The 23,934-nt window shown below is 39.9% G+C and overlaps 2 protein-coding genes across 3 annotated transcripts in view; one reads left to right on the top strand and one right to left on the bottom strand.

Moving 5' to 3' along the window:
* LOC126161554 (solute carrier family 17 member 9) overlaps positions 1-11,705 on the top strand; it is a 112,295-nt gene extending 100,590 nt beyond the window's left edge. For both annotated transcript variants that reach the window (XM_049917490.1, XM_049917488.1), the window contains exon 8: positions 9,054-11,705. In XM_049917490.1, the coding sequence (XP_049773447.1) occupies positions 9,054-9,193 (140 nt within the window). In that variant the 3' untranslated portion in view covers positions 9,194-11,705. The remainder of the gene's footprint in view (positions 1-9,053) is intronic.
* A 3,952-nt stretch (positions 11,706-15,657) lies between these two features.
* Positions 15,658-23,934, bottom strand: part of LOC126161553 (elongator complex protein 3) — a 91,726-nt gene continuing 83,449 nt past the window's right edge. Inside the window, exon 10 of the mRNA XM_049917487.1 lies at positions 15,658-15,822. Within this exon, the coding sequence (XP_049773444.1) occupies positions 15,746-15,822 (77 nt within the window). The 3' untranslated portion in view covers positions 15,658-15,745. The remainder of the gene's footprint in view (positions 15,823-23,934) is intronic.

Here is a 23,934-nt window from a genome sequence, read left to right as displayed (position 1 = left end):
CTGCTCATTGAAGGTCTTCCTCCAAATATTCGCGGCCATCTTTGAACCTCTTGTGCCACATGAAAACCATGGTACATGACATGGCGTATTGTTTATAGGCCTCTTGAATCATTTCGAACATTTCCATACTGGTCTTGTTCAGTTTTACACAATATTTGATCAGATACCACTGCTCCAAGAGGCACTGCATTTTGTATGCTCCAATTTCTCAGTGACATTTTGAAACAGTCACTCCCTCCACCTGCGATGTTTTCACTCCAGCATTTCGCTGGCAAATGCCGATACTTAGCTCACTTAGCCAGCACATCCCCATCCCTCACGTGACGCAGGTGGTGAGACCGGTCTGTGCGCGCAGCACTATTCAGGAAAAAATCAGTCTTGAACTTTATTTACACACCCTGTATGGTTTTCTGGGACTGTTCAAGTAACATATCACAGATATTGAAGCTGCAGTAGAAAATTGTTGAATACATGTGTACTGCACAGCAAAAAGAACCTTTCATCCATTATTTCAAAACCTACAAATTCTGTTTTTTCCCTATAAATTTACAAAAATATAATTTTCTTAGACAGCAGACAAAAATTACTTGAGGAGAAGCTTTTTAGCCATGCTCCCAATGTGACAAAACCAGAGAATTTTATGATTCCCTTACACCAGCTGAAATTATATGCACAGACTCCATTGTATATGGTGAAGAAAATATATGATAAATTAATTGGCAAAAACATATGTAATATGAAACCAGATCATCTAAAAAATAAAGCTGCAGAAGCTTTTGTGCGAGAAATGTTACTATTTGGTAGAGGAACTCATGAAGGATAAACTCATTATGTGAACTAGATTTCACTTAGTATTAGATTTTTTTCTATGTCAAAACTGTAGGATGAAGTGGTTATTGGCATTGGTTATCTGCTTTGTAGTGAAGTTTTACTACAGTGTTTGACATGTCTCGTGTACTGGATTGATTTTGGTGATGTATGTTACGAGACTAATACATCGTAGTTCCATAGAGACTCGCCTTCGTTACTGGATTTACAGAACACAATTTGTGAATGAATTTGTGGCCAGTTACTGTACCCCCACAGAGAGAATCTCTGCTCTCATAGACCAACACCTTCAACCTATTACCCGGAACCTACCCTCCTATATAAAAGATACCAACCATTTCCTCCACCGACTCTCCACAGTTCCTGTCCCTTTACCACATGGCACTCTGCTCGTCGCTGTTGATGCCGCCTCCCTGTACATTAACATTCCTAATGCCCATGGCCTTACTGTTATTGAACACTACCTTTCCCAGTGCCCTATGGATTCCAAATCAACAACCTCCTTCCTAGTCATCATGACCAATATCCTCACCCACTATTACCTTGCCTTTGAAGGTGTTACCTACAAACAAATCTGGGGTATGGCTATAGGCACCCACATGGCACCATCGTATGCCAACCAATTCATGGACTATCTAGAGGAATCTCTCCTAAAAACCCAGAATCCTAAACCCCTCACCTGGTTGAGACTCATTGATGACATCTTTGCTATCTGGATCGAAGGTGACGACACCCTATCCAAATTCCTCCAGAACCTCAACAACTTCTCCCCCATTTGCTTCACTTGGTCCTACTCAACCCAACAAGACACCTTCCTAGATGTTGACCTCCACCTCAAAGATGGCTACATCAGTACCTTCGTCCATATAAAACCTACTAACCACCAGCAGTACCTCCACTTTGACAGCTGCCACCCATTCCATACCAAGAAGACCCTTCCATTCAGCCTAGCCACCCATGGTCATCACATCTGCAGTGATGAGCAGTCCATCTCAGAATATACCGAGGGTCTCACTCAAGCCTTCACTGACCGTAATTATCCTCCCAACCTTGTACAAACACAAATTTCCCGTGCCTTATCTTTCCAGTCTCCAACCATCTCCCAAAGTCCCATTGTCTGGCCAGAGGGGAGCAATCCCCTAATAACTCAGTACCACCCAGGACTGTAGCAACTGAATTACATTCTCCACCCGGGTTTTGATTGGCTCTCTACATGCCCTGAAATAAGAAATGTCCAACCCACTATCCTTCCTACCCCTCCTACAGTGGTATCCCACCGTCCACTGAACCTACACTATATACTCGTCCATCCTCACACAACCTCTGCTCCCAATCCCTTACCTCATGGCTCATACCCCTGTAATAGACCTAGATGTAAGACCTGTCCCATACATCCTGATACCAACACCTACTCCAGTCAGGTCACTAACATCACTTATCCCATCGAAGGCAGGGCTACTTGTGAAACTAGTCATGTGATTTACAAGCTAAGCTGCAACCACTGTGCTGCATTCTATGTAGGCATGACAACCAACAAGCTATCTGTCCACATGAATGGCCACCGACAAATTGTGGCCAAGAAATAGTCACTGTCCTCACCCATCCAGACCCCTCCCTGTTTCCATTCCAGCACTGCATAGTCATCATTTCACTACCACACCCAGTCTTTTTATGTCTCTCCTTTTCCACTACTCCCCCCCCCCCCACCTCTCCCCAGCCCTATGTCTAAATTTCAGCACTTCACTGTCCGCCACCCCCAACCACACTATCCCTCCCCCTCCTCACCCCAGCCTCCTCCTATCCCCACCCAGTCGCCACTCCTATCATGCACTGGTGCTACTGCTTGCAGTGTGGTTTCAGTTGCCTGAGATTGCACTCTCTCTCTCTCTCTGTCTGTGTGTGTGTGTGTCTGTGTGTGTGTGTGTGTGTGTGTGTGTGTATTATTGACAATGACCTTAATGGCCAAAAGCTATAATTGTGAGAATCTTTTTGTTGTGCCTATCTGCGACTCGGCATCTCCGCTATATGGTAAGCAGCAACTTCCCGTCTCTAATATTGTTAAGTTTGTGAATGAATATAGTTAAGACGTTGGACTCATGATCAGGAAGAGTAGGGTTTTAGATCCCTGTATGGCCATCCAGATTTAGGTTGTCCATGCTTGCCATAAATCATCTCAGAGAAATGTGTGGATTATTTGTTTCAAAATCTATGATTATTTCCTTCCCCCTTTTCATGTCATATTTGAGCATGCTATCCATCTCTAAATTCTTTGTTGTCAGTCCAACCAAACTGACTGGAATCATGTGCAACAATCAGATCTTAGAGGGTCTCTTGCAGTTGCAGCACATGATGAAGAGGACTAGATCAGTTGCCAAAATACATAGTGAGCATAGAGTCTTTCCCAGACAATAAAAATTTATTTCTGAGGAACTGTACTAGATATACCTGTATGGTTTGTTGTAAATGGTGGATTAATTCTTGAAGATTTTATGGATACACTTGTAAATGTGCTCTGGCAGCATGAGTTACAGGAATTTCATCCATGAGTAGTGTTTCAGAAAGGTGGTGCAGTGCCACACTTTGGAGTTACTTTTTCACTAGTTCTAGGATGAAACTTTTGTGGACAGATGGGTCAATGGATGATCCAGTATCATGGCCATCACACTCACCATACATAACCCATCTTGTATCTTTTGTATGGGATTATGTTAAGGATAAAGTGTTCATGTTGCCACTTCTTGATATGCAATCTCTTATCAATACAAAATTCTATACAGGTTGCAACGGAAGAGATATTGGCAGAGACATGGTCAGAAATTAAATATCATCTAGGTGCTTTTCGGTCAACAAAGAGAGCATGTATGGAAGTATATCCATAAAAAACTGAGTTATGTTACCATTTGCAACAAACCATATAGCTGTATCTTGCATAATTTCCTAGAAATGAATTTTTGTAACCAGGGAAAGACTTTAGGCTCACCCTGTATGCATCTATCATCTTCAACCCGGCGGTATACTGGAGAGTGTACCTCCTGTGTATCACCCTGGAAAATCTTAGGCCTCACATATTTCTTGTGTTTGCCAAATGATAGCATGGTTGTTCAATTTTTTAGGGTAGCATGATGACAATTATGCTGCCAGTAAACATTTGTGAAAGCAGCCAAAGGAATCTATTGTAGATATAGTAATATGCAGTGTTCTGTTTCAGTACGTACTCTGTGACGTGCGTGATTTTTATTCCTCCATGACGACACAAGTAATTCTCCTCCGTGTTTTTTTCATTAGTGTTAATTTATTTGTTTCTAGTTTTTATTTATTCTTCCTACACCTCTCTTTCTAGGTTGTCTTCATTTTTCCTATTCTGTTGCATGTTGCTTGTACTGATTATTAATGTCTTACTCATATGTGTGTTTTTATTCAAGTTTCTCTCCTTTTAATCTTCAAATTGTAAACTTTACTTGATATCAGTTATAATTTTAGATTTTGGTTGCCATCTGAGCATGTCATACTACCTCTCCCTCAGCCCAGAAGTAGGCTTTTTTTGTGTCTAGCCATTTTAAAGATACATTTCCTTCTACCCATTTTGGCATATTTACCACTTGAAACGAACTCAAGTTCTGAAAAGTAGTTAATTTTATTATCTCTTATTCGTAAGTGCTTGGCAAAACGTGATGACATTATTAAATAGGAAACACTCCCTTAACATTCTAGAAAATTATATTTATTTGGTCACCAAATAAATTTAATTTTGCAGAACATTTCGGAACTATTTCCTATTTAATATGAATTATAGTTTAATTTATTCTGTACTTGAGATTTATCCATCTAGTTATACCTCACTGTAGGAAAGAATACAAGGATTTCTATTGTCAAAATCTATTTATATTGTGATGTTAGTTTTTACTGATTTATTCTATGTCTACAGTCTTCTAACTGTAGATTATGTGGGTCTAAATGTATTTAAGCACTGTGTTTGATACAATACGAGAATTTTGCAGCATTCCACTTTGATGTCTAATGAATTAGTTCAACTGCTCCACATGCTTACAAACTCCCTTAAAGAAAAGTTCTTAAAATAGAGGAAAAAGTCCCTCAGCTTTGTACGCAGTGTTTTCAACACATACCATCCATGGCGTTCTGTCACTAAAACGAAATGAGGAGTTATGAATGTTCTAATGTGAACTGTTGTTGTTTTCTTCTTCAGTCTTAAGCTTGATTTGATGCAGCTACCCACACTAATTTACCATGCGTAAACCTCTTAATCTCTACATAACTACTGCAACATAGATCCATTTGAACCTGCTTACTGCAGTTAAGCCTTTTGTTTCCCGCAGACAACTCTGTAGTTAGGACAACCACAGCTATGAGTAGTCATCTTGGGTGTTAATAACCACTTCAACTGTATTTAATCCTTTATTATTGGAGTGCTACTGGTTTTTTGGCACTAAAAAATGAAGATGTGGCTTTTAGTGCCACAAAACTGATCGTGATCGAATAATAAAAGACTGATTACAGCTGAAGTGGTTATTAAGACCCAAGCTGTCTTTTGCCTCCTCCTACAGTTTTTACCACCCGCCCCCTCCCACCACCTTCACATCCCAACACACATGCTCTTTCCTCCATGACCAAAGCCAATAATAGCTAAATATATTTAAACATGAAAATACTGAAAGTTTCTCCCTAAGAATTAGGCAGAAAGCTATCTTGTAGCAGCAACAAAGGATAAGATTTTGCTAAGAAACCTGCATGTCTAAGGATCTAAAGTAGCTGGTTTATCCTAAATACTCCAGCACTTTCTGTTTCCATGCAGAGCAATGAGTAGCAGCACAAAAAAAAAATCCAGTATTGTGAGATGATGATGTAATATTCTAATAGCAATATAGAGAAAACTTATATGTTGTACTTGATAAAGGAATACTTGAAGAGGTCCACACTTGTTATTAGGAAAGTTGTCCAAGAAGTTCCGCTTATTATTAAACAAAGAAATAAAAAAGCTAACAGAGGCTATGAGACATACCACATAAGAACTTCTTGGGTTAGCAATTTAAATTATCTTGCATAGTACTTACATGCATGTCTGAGTGAATAGATGCTGTTGACAGTCCACAGCTGTACAGAATACTTTGAAATTAATTTGTTTACTGCAGATTTCTTGACATCAGCACAGTACTAGAGGATAAAATCTTATTAGAGCAAGAAATGAAAAGCCTGAGGCAACATTTTTCCCAGAGTTGTATATACACACAATCAGTGTTGTAGTCACAACTGTGAAGTTCCCTTTTCCTTGTATAACCTGTAGATCACTACTTACTCAGGGTGAGATCTGAAATTGTGAACATCTTTGTGCCAAGATGTTTGCATTGAATTCCTGGGTGCTGAAAAGTATTCTTGCATGGTAACCGTGCATATTAATGTTTTCATCTGTCTTCTCTCTTCCCAGATGCATACACATGGTGTAGCAATTCAGAAGCTCATCATATGTGTCTGAATCTTGTACACTTGCTTATGTCTTCGTGTACATTTAAAATTCACTCTATGTTTAATCCAGCCACAAGTAACCTTCACCAGCTATAAGATGAACATCTTGTCCTCAAATTGTTCACAGTATTAAATAACTATAGTCACAATGTATGTATACAGGGTGTTACAAAAAGGTACGGCCAAACTTTCAGGAAACATTCCTCACACACAAATAAAGAAAAGATGTTACATGGACATGTGTCCAGAAACGCTTTATTTCCATGTTAGAGCTCATTTTAGTTTCGTCAGTATGTACTGTACTTCCTCGATTCACCGCCAGATGGCCCAATTCAGGAAGGTAATGTTGACTTCGGTGCTTGTGTTGACATGCAACTCATTGCTCTACAGTATTAGCATCAAGCACATCAGTACGTAGCATCAACAGGTTAGTGTTCATCACGAACGTGGTTTTGCAGTCAGTGCAATGTTTACAAATGCAGAGTTGGCAGATGCCCATTTGATGTACGGATTGGCAAGGGGCAATAGCCGTGGCGCGGTACGTTTGTATCGAGACAGATTTCCAGAACGAAGGTGTCCCTACAGGAAGACATTAGAAGCAATTGATCGGCGTCTTAGGGAGCACGGAACATTCCAGCCTATGACTCGCGACTAGGGAAGACCTAGAACGACGAGGACACCTGCAAAGGACGAGGCAATTCTTCGTGCAGTTGACGATAACCCTAATGTCAGTGTCAGAGAAATTGCTGCTGTACAAGGTAACGTTGACCACGTCACTGTATGAAGAGTGCTACGGGAGAACCAGTTTTTTCCGTACCATATACAGTGTGTGCAGGCACTATCAGCAGCTGATTGGCCTCCACGGGTACACTTCTGCAAATGGTTCATCCAACAATGTGTCAATCCTCATTTCATTGCAAATGTTCTCTTTACGGATGAGGCTTCATTCCAATGTGATCAAATTGTAAATTTTCACAATCAACATATGTGAGCTGACGAGAATCCGCATGCAATTGTGCAATCACATCATCAACACAGATTTTCTGTGAACATTTGGGCAGGCATTGTTGGTGATGTCTTCATTGGGCCCCATGTTCTTCCACCTACGCTCAATGGAGCACGTTGTCATAATTTCATACGGGATACTCTACCTGTGCTGCTAGAACAGGTGTCTTTACAAGTACAACACAACATGTGGTTCATGCACGATGGAGCTCCTGCACATTTCAGTCGAAGTGTTCGTACGCTTCTCAACAACAGATTCGGTGACCGATGGATTGGTAGAGGTGGACCAATTCCATGGCCTCCACACTCTCCTGACCTCAACCCTCTTGTCTTTCATTTATGGGGGCATTTGAAAGCTCTTGTCTACGCAACCCCGGTACCAAATGTAGAGACTCTCTGTGCTCATATTGTGTACGGCTGTGATACAATATGCCATTCTCCAGGGCTGCATCAGAGCATCAGGGATTCCATGTGACGGAGGGTGGATGCATGTATCCTCGCTAACGGAGGATATTTTGAACATTTCCTGTAGCAAAGTGTTTGAAGTCACGCTGGTACGTACTGTTGCTGTGTGTTTCCATTCCATGATTAATGTGATTTGAAGAGAAGTAATAAAATGAGCTCTAACATGGAAAGTAAGAGTTTCCGGACACATGCCCACATAACATATTTTCTTTCTTTGTGTGTGAGGAATGTTTCCTGAAAGTTTGGCTGTACCTTTTTGTAACACCCTGTATATGTGTGTATGTAAGTATGCGTCTCACATAATGGGCACCTCTTACTGCTCCATGCTACTGCTTCATGCAATCACAAAAATGAATTACATGCACTAGTTAAAAAAGTTAAATAACTATAGTTTGAGAGATGTAAATGATGGATCAAATGTAAATGTCTGTAGAGAAGCTAACATTAGGCATAAACAGCACAACATTAATCAGGACCTCATAAAGCAACATATGAGGGATATGTTGGGTTTGTGATAGAAGAAGAGAATTTATGTACAAGATGTCAAAAACTGGTGCCGAAGAGACATAGAAAGAATTTAAAAATACAATTGAATCTTTAACTTTTGGATTTTCTAAAATACTTCCATCAGGAGAAAACAAAATTTGAAGAACGAGGACAGGAAATAACACACACACAGATGAAATGTCTACAAGCACATATAAAAATATGATGGTCACTATCTTTCAAAACTTATTACATCTTTGTGCACTAAAGTAAAGGAAAGAATGAAAGTTCAAAAGAAGCCATTCATTATATTTACACTTTTTAAGTAAAACATAGTTACAAGTATTTTTGTTTCATTATCACAGTAACAGAAATTTCATAAAGAAGACAATAAAGAAAATAAAAATGATAATTGCTTACATGCTTGCTTGATGTTTGGCACACATAGAAACATGTAACAGAACAGATATGTTACTAGCCTCCAAGCCACCATTTTTTTATTTTATTTTATTTATTTATTTATTTTGTTTACATACGTAATACAACACAAGCAGATATCCATACTTTGTGTGACTGTGTGTTTGATAGTGTATACTTAAACCAGAAAAAGAGTGGTAGGTTGAAAGCCAGTGAACTCTCTGTGCTGTTGCATGTTTCTATGCATAATATTAATCAGCTATGGGTAAGGGCTGCCTTTCCTCACTTTTGGTTGTTTTGTTAGCTTTAAACTATGTTTAACTAACAGAAGTACAACAGTTATAATACTACAGATCATTTTTGTCCCTGTTTAGGTTTCTTAGGAGTATACCTAGCTGGGTATGTGCTGGAGACAACAAAGAGCTGGGAAGCGGTGTTCCAGACAACTGCTGCAATAAATTTAATTGGTTGTGTTATGTACGTAATATTTGGAAGTGGAGATTCCATTGTGTGATGTTGCCAGAAGCTTTTAATGAACAAAGTATTCAATATTGTAACACTAATACAAGCCAGAAGAAATAGAATTCATGGTCCAGTCTCAGTGCCATTCATTCAAATTTTATGTCAGTTGAATGGGTTTCACAGACTTCTCCACTTCAGGAAGTGTATGACTGGCATGCAGATTATAAATGGAAAGTTAATTGGACAAGCAAATCAGACTACCAGTATTCACTAAAACTTAAATGTACTATAATTGTTAGGTAGGCTCAGAGACTGAACTCTTAAAGTTTAGGTGTCAGCAGATGAGAGGAGGACATAAGGAAGTCAATACCTACTTGTCTACATTTTCTGGTACTCCCAAGTACTGTATGTAGATTTATGATTGTATGCTTGGCTTCAGACTGCCAGAAAGTAATCATGGTACTCAATCTCTCAAACTTCAGTTGCTGACAGACAAAAATTTCAAATGGGCCTACTGTCTAGACCAGACCTGAGGACGTGAGCTGCCCGCGTGCTTTTGTATCACCTTTTGTCTTGTGGGCATGATGCATGTGCAGCGATCTCTTACTCATGAACAGGACTGCCAATAATACACAATTGACAGCTCGAGTTTGTATTGACATTAGTATCCTTTGCATTGTCATAATTATCACAGTATGACAATGTAATGAATACTTACAAGCCAATATAACATGTACATAGTACTTTCAGAAGTGTTGCCTTAAAAACCAATCTTCTGTTATAGAAAAGTGCCATGGAATGAAAAAGTAATAATAGTTACCTTGTAACAATTGTGTCACAGAGAAAAGCAAATGAATTTATGCAAGTGTGCAGGCATTTTTGTCTCTTAAGACTTTGGATGTTTTCATGCTAGTTGGGAGGGGAAAAAAAGAAAGAAAATGTTCAAAAACAACATCGACACAACTAGCCTACTTTACAAAAATATGGCACATCGCCATAATCAGACCCCAGCTCTGCCAGGAAGGATTTAAAACTGCTGATGCCCTAAACCATGCTATTTCAATTTATTAACTGTTTGTACAACAATGTCCATGACATGACTTATTTCGGCACATTTTGCCAGCAGATCAGCGTGAGTTGGGATGCTTTGTATTGCTGGTATTTTCTGCTGGATACCAACTTCTTTCACCAGTTTGTTATTAAAGCAACTACACCAGACTTTTGACCACTCATTGCAGGAGCTCCACCTGTTGCAATCAACAAAGATTTCCTCTACAGGAGTCATATTTGTCATCAAGGTTTCCTAAGTAAAAAAGTATGTCATCACCCCTGGTTGTATCATGCATTGGCACTAAATCAAGGAGTTCCTTCATCAAGTTGAACTCACTGTCAACACCTTGTACAAGTACTGCAAGCTGAGTGTCATGTGTTACATCTGTGATTTCATACAAAACCAGAGAGAGAGAGAGAGAGAGAGAGAGAGAGTGAGAGGGAGGGGGGGAGGGGGGGGGGGGATCTGTAGTCTTATCTTTGTCACATTTCCACTTAATTTGGTATTTCTTTTATGCATCTGCACACTGTTCTCCATGAAAGGGGAACTCTTCCGAAAACTGGAAGAGACTCTGGACACAAGATTGTTGTGGCAGTAACAAAACACTGTTCAACAAATTCTCCATTGCTGAAGCGACATGCTGTTTTGGTTATTTTAAGAGATATGTGATAGCTCACTCTCAATACACCATCATGTTGGGTGATAAGGTTCTCTTCATATAAACACGTTAAAAGGGAGAAGTAAAATCGAGGGTAAAATTATGTAATGCTTTATAAATAATGGTAACATTTTCAAGAAATGACATATATCCATATGAACTTTCTCTCTTTCCTGTTTTGGGTCAAGAAGTTTGGCCTTCCTTTCCATAATACCCAAAGTGATTGCAAATTTATCATGTGGGTTGAAGTATAAGGATTCAATCGATTTTTATTTTGAGGGTCTTAATCTCTCATCAGCCATTTTATTCTCATTAATTTTGTCCTACCACAAACACCAAAGAAACTTCGATACTGATAACACTAATAACACCAAATTAACAGGCTCACCTTGCAACATGAGCACCAATAACAAACGAGGGATGTTAGCAGAGAGGTGGAGGAGGAACTGCTGGCTGACAGCACTCATGGGCAAACAGTTTGGGCCCTCATGGACACCCATGCTCACCATAGCACTTTGGCTGCCCTTTGTCAAGACTGTTGTCATTTCTTTGAAAATTCAGTATTAAATTCAAAACAATGTGGTCATCGTTATATGTATGTATTTGTGTTATATCTACTGTGAGCATTGCATCAATTACCTCTCTAACGGAAGAGTCATTTTTTCCCCCTCAGTTATAGTACCCTTATTTAAATGTATTAGCTGTCAATTTCTGTTTCTCAAATATATTTAAAAAATCACTTTCTATTTACGCATGTTTCTCTCAGCAACTTCCATTCACAAAAAATTATAATCTAATCTGTAGTTTTGTTCTCTACACGCTATGATTTTTATTGTTAGAGATATGGTGGTGTTTTTTTTTTTCTTTTTTTTTTTGTTTTGGGGGGGGGGGGGGGGGCGGCGAGCATTCCTTGATTGAATTCAATTTATACAGTTAAAGGAGTAACTTATATAGCACCTTTTTGTTGTATTCAAATTATTATTTGTTCCTACATGAGAGTATTTTACATTTTTTAATATTCTTACCAATATGGAACATCAGAAGATATACTCTTCAATAACAGCATGAATGCTGTGATATTTCCACAACAGAGCTTACATGTCTGTGATAAAATGTAACATTCCAAATGAATTACATATAACAAAAATAATACCTGTTAAAATGTGATTTTACTTTATTTTATGTAAGTATTATTGTTAATCTTGAGGATGAACTGAAATTGTCTATAATAGTTATAATGTGAACAAAAAAAACTTTATCTGATTCATTTTCCTAATGATTGTTGTTGGTCAGTTTGTTTACCATGTGAAGAATGTGAGTCATGCTTATTTTTCACTGTGTTAGTAATTATTATGTTAAAAATATAAAATATTTAAGGCTTTGTCAGAAAATAAGTCTCTTTTAATCTAACTCCTGAAATGTTATGTGGTAAACAGATTCCACTGAAACTCCTTATTAACGCTCTATAACACATGACGTGTGCTGCTTCAGCTAAAGATGTCCATCATTGAGGGCCCTATTAACCAAAGCAATTGGGAGAAGAATGTTTAGTGCCATTAATGTAGATTGCGTAGAAAATACAGTTGTCTGCTTCTCTGTCTCAGAATCAGTTTCATGAGTTCTGTTGTTTTGAAAGACTTATGCCAGGCCATTGAAACACATGTAATAATAAGAATAAGAATGATTTATTGATATCTTTGGGTTCTGTTTTCTCTTTATTTCACCTGATGCATATAATAATGACCACTTGAAGACTGTTCTCTGCCATACTGTACATATCTCTTAATCTGTCTCCCCCATCACCAGCACTCTGGCTCTCCTTCATAGCTCGCTGTCATTGCTTTGCTATTTCTGCCTTGCACTGTTCTATTTTCCCTCCACGATTTTATACCTACCAAAAATGAATTCTGTAGTTTTCCAATGGCTTGCTGGCTGTAGCGAACATGGTTTTATTTGTTTATTATTTAATTCACTATGATAAAGATTACCAGAGTAATTGAGTTGAAATATATGTTCTACTCAGTGTAATCTGTTAACCAGTCACTTGATCGACATCTAGACTGATTTTTTCCCAAAGTGTATTTGAGATTCAATTTTTGTTTCCAGCTTGTCTTTTAAAAGATTTGTTTGTTGACATGAAATATACTCTTGGTTAAAAATTTTGTACTGTGTTGCACACATTTTGTTATGTTTCTTTGTAAAGCAGTTTAATGACAAATATTATTCATCATTCTGCAAGAAAAGTTGATTGATTCAGTGATATGATACTAGACTGGCACATTTTTTTGACAAAATGAATGCTTTTAAGAAGACAAGGTAAACCTATCGACTGACAATTTCTTCTCTGTTTCAATGTCATCCACATTTGCTTTTATTCTGTTGAGTCTTGGACACATTCCAAATTTTCTGTATGTTAATAAGGTAAATTAGAAATATGCTGTTTGTTCTTTTAGCAGTATTTGCCATCCTGTCATGCCTTTTTTATTATTTTCTGATGTCTTTTTTCCTATCATTGTCTGAATGTACATTAAAAGTATTATTATTAAACAGTTTATTGCAATATAAAATCAAGGGAGCTTCCTTACTTATGATGTTAATATTGCTCACTTTCAGCTTAAATAGAAATGTGTTAATGTACTTTCCCTAGGTGGAAAGTTACACCTTCAATATTTTTATTTGTAACTAATTATCAGTAAAATGGAATTCACAGTAGCCAGTTTAATGAAGTTGACTGCTAAGAATAATTTGCTTACCAGAGCAAACAGAATTTCTTGGCCTCGAAGCAAAAAACTTTTTTTTTTTTTTCAAAGGAAAAGTTCATTTATTTTTGACATTTATCTTTTTAGGTCAATACAATTTGTCCACATTTTCCATCCACATTTTAATTCAGTCTCAATTTAGTAAATAATCAGTATTAGATCAGGGGAGTGATGCTGTCAGTATATTCTCAATTTAACTTAACATACTAAGGATAGCTTCAAAAATAAATCCAACAGGAAGGGTCATACACCAGCTTATAACACTGTAAATCACAAAGTTGTTAAGGAATGTATACGTGACTGTAAGGGTTGATTAGGTAATGCAGTTCATCAGATGTCATTAGAAGGACAGAATGATTTTTCGTTACTTTATAAGACAAAATGATAGATGGAGAGCACGAAAAGGTAGACTAACAAAAGGAAGCATTCCATCTCCTCTTTCATAAAACATTGATACTAATTTGACAATTACCTATGAAACCAGAGCATTGATTTATGCAATTTCCACTAAAGAGGAAACTTCCTACGAGATAGAAAATAAGCCTTGCCTGTATCCTGGATGAGCTTTCCATTTGCAGGACCAATTGCAGACTTCTGGTACAGAGCCGAGTGGGAGGTCTGAATCAGAGGCTCATAGGGCTGTACTACAAGCAGGGAGGCAGCTACATGGGTAGTCAGGGTTTTGTGGCATGGACTGTGTTGTAGGTTGGCAGGAGAGCCAACACCGTGTTATTAGAGGAAGCCAAAAGGCATGCGTTTTAGCTCACACAGGCTGGTGTGAGGTCTGGAACAGGACAAGGAAATTAGAATTTAGAAAAACAGACGTAGCTGGTGGAATACTTAACTTTAATCCATTAATGATGAGTGTCGCTCTTGACTGTACATTATTCACAATATCAATAGTAACAACATGGCACCTTGCTAGGTCATAGCAAATGACGTAGCTGAAGGCTATGCTAACTATCGTCTCGGCAAATGAGAGCGTATTTTGTCAGTGAACCATCGCTAGCAAAGTCAGTTGTACAACTGGGGCGAGCGCTAGGATGTCTCTCTGGACCCGCCGTGTGGCGGCGCTCGGTCTGCAATCACTGATAGTGGCGACACGCGGGTCCGACATATACTAACGGACTGCGGCCGATTTAAAGGCTACCACCTAGCAAGTGTGGTGTCTGGCGGTGACACCACAGACTGGACAGTGTTTTAGATTAGAGGGAGTCTCTGGGAAACGCAAAAAGGGCTTCAGGCCCAAAGGGTGCAGGTCGAACACAGGAAGGATATAGATCCAGGAACCATTGGTGTAACAGTTGTAAATTGCCATAGCTTTGTTGGGAAAGTACCAGAGCTCCAAGTGCTAATAGAAAGCACTGATGGTGAAATCATTACAGGTACTGACAGCTGGCTAAAACCAGGAATTAGTTCAGTCGAAATTTTTGTGAAGAACTTCACTGGTTCAAATGGGACCACACAAATTGCGACTCGATGCTACTGTGATGCGACATGCGCCTGCACCAGGTCATGTTGCATTGTGGTTGTGGCACAGTTTCTTGCACCAAGTGCCATGCAATCACTGTGGGAGGGGTGAGGCGGGAAGGCGGTCCCAACCAAATGATACAACTGCTGAAAGATCCTGCCGTATGTTCACTTCAGCATGGCACATATGGGCAGTGGAAGTATTGCCTATCCAAAAAATACGGCCTTATTCTATACTGAATTTTATTATTACTGAGTAGTGTTTTGCTTTTCGCCTTTTAAGCACTCAATCTCTTTTCGTTAGTACATAGTAGTTTTCAGTTACATATATCTGTACAGTTATTTTGTTTTGTTTACTCTTTTGTTAATAACAATGCACAGTTCAATAACTGGTGAGCCATTAGCCACTGGGCTTATATCTTCTGCCTCCACAATGTTTTCAGATCGTAAGAAGGGACAGACAATTCATTGTGAAGGTAGTGATTAAGTAAGTAAGGAATATTATAAAATCGGCACAAAGCACATAGTTGACATAAAAAACATGAACTAGTTTACAAAACAAGGTTTTAACATTCAACTATTTTAAACTCTTTTATTTTAAATACTTTACATAAATAAAGATCATTGTAATCTGATCACAGTATTCACTCTTGTCTGACATTTAATTCACAGTAATAACTTTGACATGTATGGCCCATCAAGTTCATATCCAATTTTCCTGTAGTAATTCCTGGTGCCAACACCTGAAAAAGGAGGAAAGATATTTCATGAATGCTCTGCCACACATAATTACCACTGAAAAAGAAGACGAAGAAAAGAAAAAGAAAGAAAAGAAAATCAGCTCCATTAGTCCCAATATTTTCTTTTAAGAGACATGTCCACCACTTTTATTAACTACAGAACAGATAATCCTGCAAGGCATGAATGTTGTAACTATCGACTATAGGAGAGATGGAGGGTGAGGTGGGTGGGGGGGTTGCACAGCTACGACAATTCTAGAAGACAGAATGCACCAAACCATAAATACACTAAGAGATCAAAAGTATCCGGACACCCCAAAAACATACGTTTTTCATATCATATCAGCTACAGTGTGCTGCGACCTGCTGCCAGGTACTCCATATCAGCAACCTCAGTAGCCATTAGACATCATGAGAGAGCAGAATGGGGCGCTCCGCACAACTCATGGATGTCGAACGTGGTTAAGTGATTGGGTGTCACTTGTGTCATATGCCTGGACGTGATATTTCCACATTCCTAAACATCCCTAGGTTCACCGTTTCTGATGTGATAGTGAAGTGGAAACTTGAAGGGACACGTACAGCACAAAAGCGTACAGATCGACCTTGTCTGTTGACTGACAGAAACTGCTGAGAGTTAAAGAGGGTTGTAATGTGTAATAGGCAGACATCTATCCAGACCATCACACAGAAATTCCAAACTGCATCAGGATCCACTGCAAGTACTATGTATGACAGTTAGGCAGGTGGTGAGAAAACTTAGATTTCATAGTCGAGTGGCTGCTCATCAGCCACACATCAGGCTGGCAAACGCCAGACAACGTCTCGCTTGGTGTAAGGTGCGAAACATTGGATGACTGAACAGTGGAAAAATGTTGTGTGGAGTAATGAATCATGTACGCAATGTAATCTGATGGCAGGGTGTGGCTGTGGTGAATGCCCAGTGAACATCATCTGCCAGCGTGTGTAGTGCCAACAGTAAAATTCGGCAGCAGTGGCGTTATGGTGTTGTCGTGTTTTTCATGGAGGGGGCTTGCATCCCTTGTTGTTTTGTGTGGCACTATCACAGCACAGGCCTACATTGATGTTTTAAACACCTTCTTGCTTTCCACTGTTGAAGAGCAATTCGGGGATGGCGACTGCATCTATCAACACGATCAAGCACCTGTTATAAGCACGGACAATGGCGGAGTGGTTACACAACAATAACATCCCTGTAATGGACTGGCCTGCACAGAGTCCTGACCTGAATCTATAGAACATCTCTGGGATGTTTTGGAATGCCAACTTCTTGTCAGGCCTCACCGACCGACATGGCTACCTCTCCTCAGTGCAGCACTCTGTGAAGAATGGGCTGCCATTCCCCAAGAAACCTTCCAGCACCTGACTGAACGTATGCCTGTGAGTGTGGATGCGTCATCAAGGCTAAGGGTGGGCCAACATCATACTGAATTCCAGCATTATCGATGGAGGGCGCAAACTTGTAAGTCATTTTCAGCCAGGTGTCCAGATACTTTTGATCAGATAGTGTATTTACATTTACAAACTCTTTACAAGTCTGCAAAAGATGACTCTACTAAGATCTATGAGACAAGCCATTAGTTACATCAGTGTGAGAATTAAGAAAACCAAACAGGTTGGATCCAAATGTCTACACCATAGAGCTATCAATAACAATAAGTTTAATATATAGATGGGCCACCTCTGGGGAACAAATATGAATAGACATGGCATCAGATCACCCTACTGACAGTGTGACGCGTCAAAGTCTGCTACCTGCTGGACTAAATGTATTATACATCACATACAGAAGGACAATGTTAATATGAGATCACTGCCGGCATGTGATTAGACCCTGGTTATGTTGATCCCAGGCTCTAGTCCTGGGCTGAGACTGCAATCAGTGAAGTTTTGCATTGTTCGCTTGTCTTGCCAAATTCTTCAGACCCTGGATGGCTGGTGTATTATGGGTAAGAATATCAGTAGAGCTAAGGCATCATTACAAACACACTGAACGAATATTGGGAGTTGTGAACTGAAGGAACTCAGGTAATGGCTGCAAGCGATGGGCATGCACAACTATTAGTGCATGCACACCTAGCTCACCAAGTTTACCTATATAGACTCCAGTAAGGGCTCTATAAAGCCAGCTGCTTCTATAATTTTGTATTTATGGGCAATAACTTGCAGTTATCTAGGAAATAAATATAAGCTAGTGCAAATGTTTAACTTCTTGTCCAAGATGAAATGAGATATAACTGAATTATCAAATGCATGTGGGAAAGAGGTTCTATTGTAATCCAGAAAAATCGAAACAGTAATACATATACAGAAAGACTCTCAGGGAGAATAGCAACATTTCTTGTAAAAGTTAACAAAAGATTCCACGGAAAACGTTCAAGTTTATGGAGCACCAACATGCTCCAATTCTGATGAAGTTCTTGAAGGCCTCTTTGAAATGATAAAAAAACTGATGAATGACAGCAACTACTCCTGGGTCATTCCAAGGCAGTACAGATTTGGGTGAAACAGCGTATTGCTCTCCCTTGTGAGATAAGTAACCATACCAAATTTTGATATTTTACTCTCTCTGTTTCCATTTTATGGCACTTAAAAGTTTGGAAGTTTTGCCCTTTTTAACACTGTGGTGGAATAAAAGATGCTTGGTAGCACTTTGAAAATCAGTTGCCATTTTTCATCATTAAAACTACATGAAATTATATGATAATATACTCTATAGTATAAGGATTTTAGCAAATGGCCTTGCCATAGTGGTAGCAACAGTTCCTGTCATATAACCGAAGTTAAGTGCTGTCGGGCTCGGTTAGCACTTGGATGGGTGACCATCCGGTCTGCTGAGCACTGTTGGCATGGCGGCTGGTCTATATCATTGGGCCTTCCAAGGCCTGTTCGGATGGAGTTTGTGAGGATTGCAAGAATAGCAACATGTTGAGTCACTGATAGACAATAAGACAAGGAATACTACAATATTTAAGCTTTTTGACAAAGTTCTTCCTCAGAAGTAGAACTCACACATTCACACAACAACTCACGTGCACATGGCTATTGTCTCTGGCCACTAAGGCCCAACTGTGGCTGCATCTGACGTGAGCAGCATTTTGCTAGGAATGGTGGTGGGAGGAAGGAGATGACTTGTAGCAGGGAGGGAGAGAGATAGTGTTGGGAGGGAGTAAGATACTAGTGCATGGGAGAATGCAGAGATGCAGTGGGGACAGAGTAGGACTACTAGGTGCAACTGCAGGGCTGTACAGGGGTGTGGGTGGAGAGGTGAAGGGGTGAGGAGAGAAATAGAGAGGACGAAAGAGTTTGCAGATGCACTGGCAGGGTAGAAAGTATGTGTAGACTGAAGTGGGATTAGTGAAGGGGATAGGCAGATGGAAGAGAGGGAATAGTGAAAGGGGGTTACAGGAATGGAGAATATGTTGTAGGGAGAGTTTCCGCATGCGCAATTCAGGAAAGTTGGTGTCTGTGTGAAGAATCCAGATGGAACAGGCAGTGGAACAGTCATTAAAATTAAGCATATCATGTTGGGTAGCATGTTCAGCAACTGGGTGGTCCAGCTGTTGACAGTTTGGCGGTGCCCATTCACATGGATGGAAAGCTTGTTAGATGTCATGCCCATGTAGAATACAGCACAGTGGTTGCAGCTGAGTTTCAAGATCACACGGCTGCTTTCGCATGTGGCTCTGCCTTCAGTGACATGACTGGTGCAGGTGTAGTGCGAGGACATATGGGACAGGTCTTGCACGTGGGTTACCACTTTGATATGAGCCATTAGGCGAGGAGGTAGGGAACAGTGATGAACTAGTTATGGACAAGGATATTGTGTACGTTGGGTGAACAGTGGAATACCACAGTGGGAGAGGTGGGGAGGATGTTTCTTATTTCAGGGCAGGATGAGAAATAGCTGAAACCCTCATGGAGAAATTGATTCAGTTGCTCCAGTCCTGCATGGTCACAAGAGGAGTGCTCTATATGACTTGACTGAGGATGTGTGGAGATTGATAAGTTATTGATGAGAGGACCTGATGAATCAAATGAGGCAAAAGGTGTTGAGGTTCTGGATAAATGCGGATAGGGTGCCCGCACCCTCAGGTCGATCATGAAGATATCATCACTGAATCTGAACCAAGTGAGGGGTTTGCGATTCTGGGTGGCCAGTACAGGTTCCACTAGAAGGTCCATGAACTGATTGACATAGGATGGTGCCAAGCCTGTGCTCATGGCTGTACAATAAATTTGTAGGTGATGCCTTCAAAGGAGGTGTAATTATGGGAAAGGATGCAGTAGGTCATAGCAATCGGGTGCAATCAGTCGGGTGTTGGGAAAGGTAGAGTTCAATAGCAGCAATGCCATGGGCATTGGGGATGTTAGTGCAGAGCAAAATGGCAATGACACTGACGAGTTGAGTGCTGGGCGGTAAATGACTACGAACTGTGGAGAGTCGCTGGAGGTAACGGTGGTGTCTTTTATGAAGGAGGGTAAGTTACGGGTAACAGGCTGATGGTGTTGGTCCACAAGAGCAGAGTGTTTCTCTGTGGGGGCACAGCAACCATCCACAGTGGGATGTCTTGGGTGGTTGGGTTTATGAATTTTAGGAAGCATGTACTTCTGCCAGATAATCTCTGCAGTTCATAACCATAGTGGCTCAAATGGCTCTGAGCACTATGCGCATAACCATAGTGGTGGAGCCAACTATGAAAGTGGTACTTAAATTTTATATTTATACAACGAAGCTTGTTTGGTTCATTAATGTGACTTTACCATTTTTACATATGCCGACTGGATATGATAAGAAAATTGTGTGTACTTAGGTCTGAAAAATGGTCATTACAGACCATAATTAATAACCTGACATATAAAAAAGATATTGTGTTATGTAACTGGACAAAAATATTTATAAATATCATTCTGGACCAACAGGAAAACTTCCCTGTGACTAAGTTGCAGCTCATGAGACTTAGATTGTGGTACAATAATGAAAAAACTGAAGAAATACAGCCACTGGTATGTTCCAGCAGAGTATGAAATTGTCACGAAGGTTATGAGTATGACAATCTTCAAAACATTGCAGTATTTTAACACTACCCACATGTATGGAAACCAGAGGGCTTTTCATCAATACACCACATGTCTAAAAAGGCAGCTAAAACATACTCCATAAGTAATGCATGCTACACAATTACAGATTACTTATCGGACTCAGAATAGTGGTTAATAATGAAAGGGAACAGCTACAATACACCATCACAATGTAATGTGCTAAGACCTATAGTGCAAGATAGTAATGTCTTGTCATTCTTCGTGCTCAACTTGTTACTCGCCATGGGATGACGTTGACTCAGTTTCACAAATGGACTGAATGGAGGACATGGAGGTGTGCATGGGGCAAAATAAAATTTTTGTGAGCCCAGAGTCAGTTTTCTGAACAGGCTGACAGGAGTGCAGTGGTCCACAGGTCACCACTGGGTGTCATCAATGTGCGCAGCACGCAGGGCAAAAATACATTTTATGGTATATTATAAAATATCTGCTGCAAACTGTCTAAATCAGCAGTTGTTATGACACTGACCCCCCCCCCCCCCCCCCCACACACACACACACACACAGATATATATATAGTAGAGGTAAACATTCCACGTGGGAAAAATCACAAATAAACACACACACAAAATTCAAGCTTTCGCAACCCATGGTTGCTTCATCAGGAAAGAGGGAAGGAGAGGGAAAGACGAAAGGATGTGGGTTTTGTGCCTTTACAAAGGTCTGCTTGTGTCTGTATATGTGCAGGTGGATATGTGTGTGTGTGTGTGTGTGTGTGTGTGTGTGTGTGTGTGTGGGCGCGCGCGCACGATATACACTCGTACTCTCTGCTGGAAATATCACTTTGCCACAAAGAAAAATGATCCTAATCCTACTCCTGTAGGATTAAATGATGATGGCGTTGTCTTGGGTAAAATATTCCGGAGGTAAAATAGTCCCCCATTCGGATCTCTGGGCGGGGACAACTCAAGAGGATGTCGTTATCAGGAGAAAGAAAACTGGCGTTCTACGGATCGAGGCACGCAATGTCAGATCTCTTAATCGGGCAGGTAGGTTAGAAAATTTAAAAAGGGAAATGGATAGGTTAAAGTTAGATATAGTGGGAATTAGTGAAGTTCGGTGGCAGGAGGAACAAGACTCCTGGTCAGGTGACTACAGGGTTATAAATACAAAATCAAATAGGGGTAATGCAGGAGTAGGTTTAATAATGAATAGGAATGTGGGTAAGCTACTACAAACAGCATAGTGAACGGATTATTGTGGCCAAGATAGATACGAAGCCCACACCTACTACAGTAGTACAAGTTTATATGCCAACTAGCTCTGCAGATGACGAAGAAATTGAAGAAATGTATGATGAAATAAAAGAAATTATTCAGATAGTGAAGGGAGACGAAAATTTAATAGTCATGGGTGACTGGAATTCGAGTGTAGGAAAAGGGAGAGAAGGAAACATAGGAGGTGAATATGGATTGGGGCTAAGAAATGAAAGAGGAAGCCGCCTGGTAGAATTTTGCACAGAGCACAACTTAATCATAGCTAACACTTGGTTTAAGAATCATGATAGAAGGTTGTATACATGGAAGAACCCTGGAGATACTAAAAGGTATCAGATAGATTATATAATGGTAAGACAGAGATTTAAGAACCAGGTTTTAAATTGTAAGACATTTCCAGGGGCAGATGTAGACTCTGACCACAATCTATTGGTTATGACCTGAAGATTAAAACTGAAGAAACTGCAAAAAGGTGGGAATTTAAGGAGATGGGACCTGGATAAACTGAAAGAACTAGAGATTGTACAGAGTTTCAGGGAGAGCATAAGAGAACAATTGACAGGAATGGGGGAAATAAATACAGTAGAAGAAGAATGGGTAGCTTTGAGGGATGAAGTAGTGAAGGCAGCAGAGGATCAAGTAGGTAAAAAGACGAGGGCTAGTAGAAATCCTTGGGTAGCAGAAGAAATATTGAATTTACTTGATGAAAGGAGAAAATATAAAAATGCAGTAAATGAAGCAGGCAAAAAGGAATACAAACGTCTCAAAAATGAGATCGACAGGAAGTGCAAAATGGCTAAGCAGGGATGGCTAGAGGACAAATGTAAGGATGTAGAGACTTATCTCACTAGGGGTAAGACAGATACTGCCTACAGGAAAATTAAAGAGACCTTTGGAGATACGAGAAACACTTGTATGAACATCAAGAGCTCAGATGGAAACCCAGTTCTAAGCAAAGAAGGGAAAGCAGAAAGGTGGAAGGAGTATATAGAGGGTGTATACAAAGGCGATGTACTTGAGGACAACATTATGGAAATGGAAGAGGATGTAGATGAAGATGAAATGGAAAATACGATACTGCGTGGAGAGTTTGACAGAGCACTGAAAGACCTGAGTCGAAACAAGGCCCCGGGAGTAGACAACATTCCATTGGAACTACTGACGGTCTTAGGAGAGCCAGTCTTGACAAAACTCTGCCATCTGGTGAGCAAGATGTATGAAACAGGCGAAATACCCTCAGACTTCAAGAAGAATATAATAATTCCAATCCCAAAGAAAGCAGGTGTTGACAGATGTGAAAATTACCGAACAATCAGTTTAATAAGCCACAGCTGCAAAATACTAACACGAATTCTTTACAGACGAATGGAAAAACTAGTAGAAGCCGACCTCGGGGAAGATCAGTTTGGATTCCGTAGAAATACTGGAACAAGTAAGGCAATACTGACCTTACGACTTATCTTAGAAGAAAGATTAAGGAAAGGCAAACATACGTTTCTAGCATTTGTAGACTTAGAGAAAGCTTTTGACAATGTTGACTGGAATACTCTCTTTCAAATTCTAAAGGTGGTGGCAGGGGTAAAATACAGGGAGTGAAAGGCTATTTACAATTTGTACAGAAACCAGATGGCAGTTATAAGAGTCGAGGGACATGAAAGGCAAGCAGTGGTTGGGAAAGGAGTAAGACAGGGTTGTAGCCTCTCCCCGATGTTATTCAATCTGTATATTGAGCAAGCAGTAAAGGAAACAAAAGAAAAATTCGGAGTAGGTATTA

The sequence above is a fragment of the Schistocerca cancellata genome, chromosome 2 (genome assembly GCF_023864275.1).
Source record: "Schistocerca cancellata isolate TAMUIC-IGC-003103 chromosome 2, iqSchCanc2.1, whole genome shotgun sequence".
NCBI classification, from domain to species: Eukaryota; Metazoa; Arthropoda; class Insecta; order Orthoptera; family Acrididae; genus Schistocerca; species Schistocerca cancellata.
Note: the sequence above shows the minus strand (reverse complement) of the source record. Positions and strands in the feature narration are given on the sequence as shown.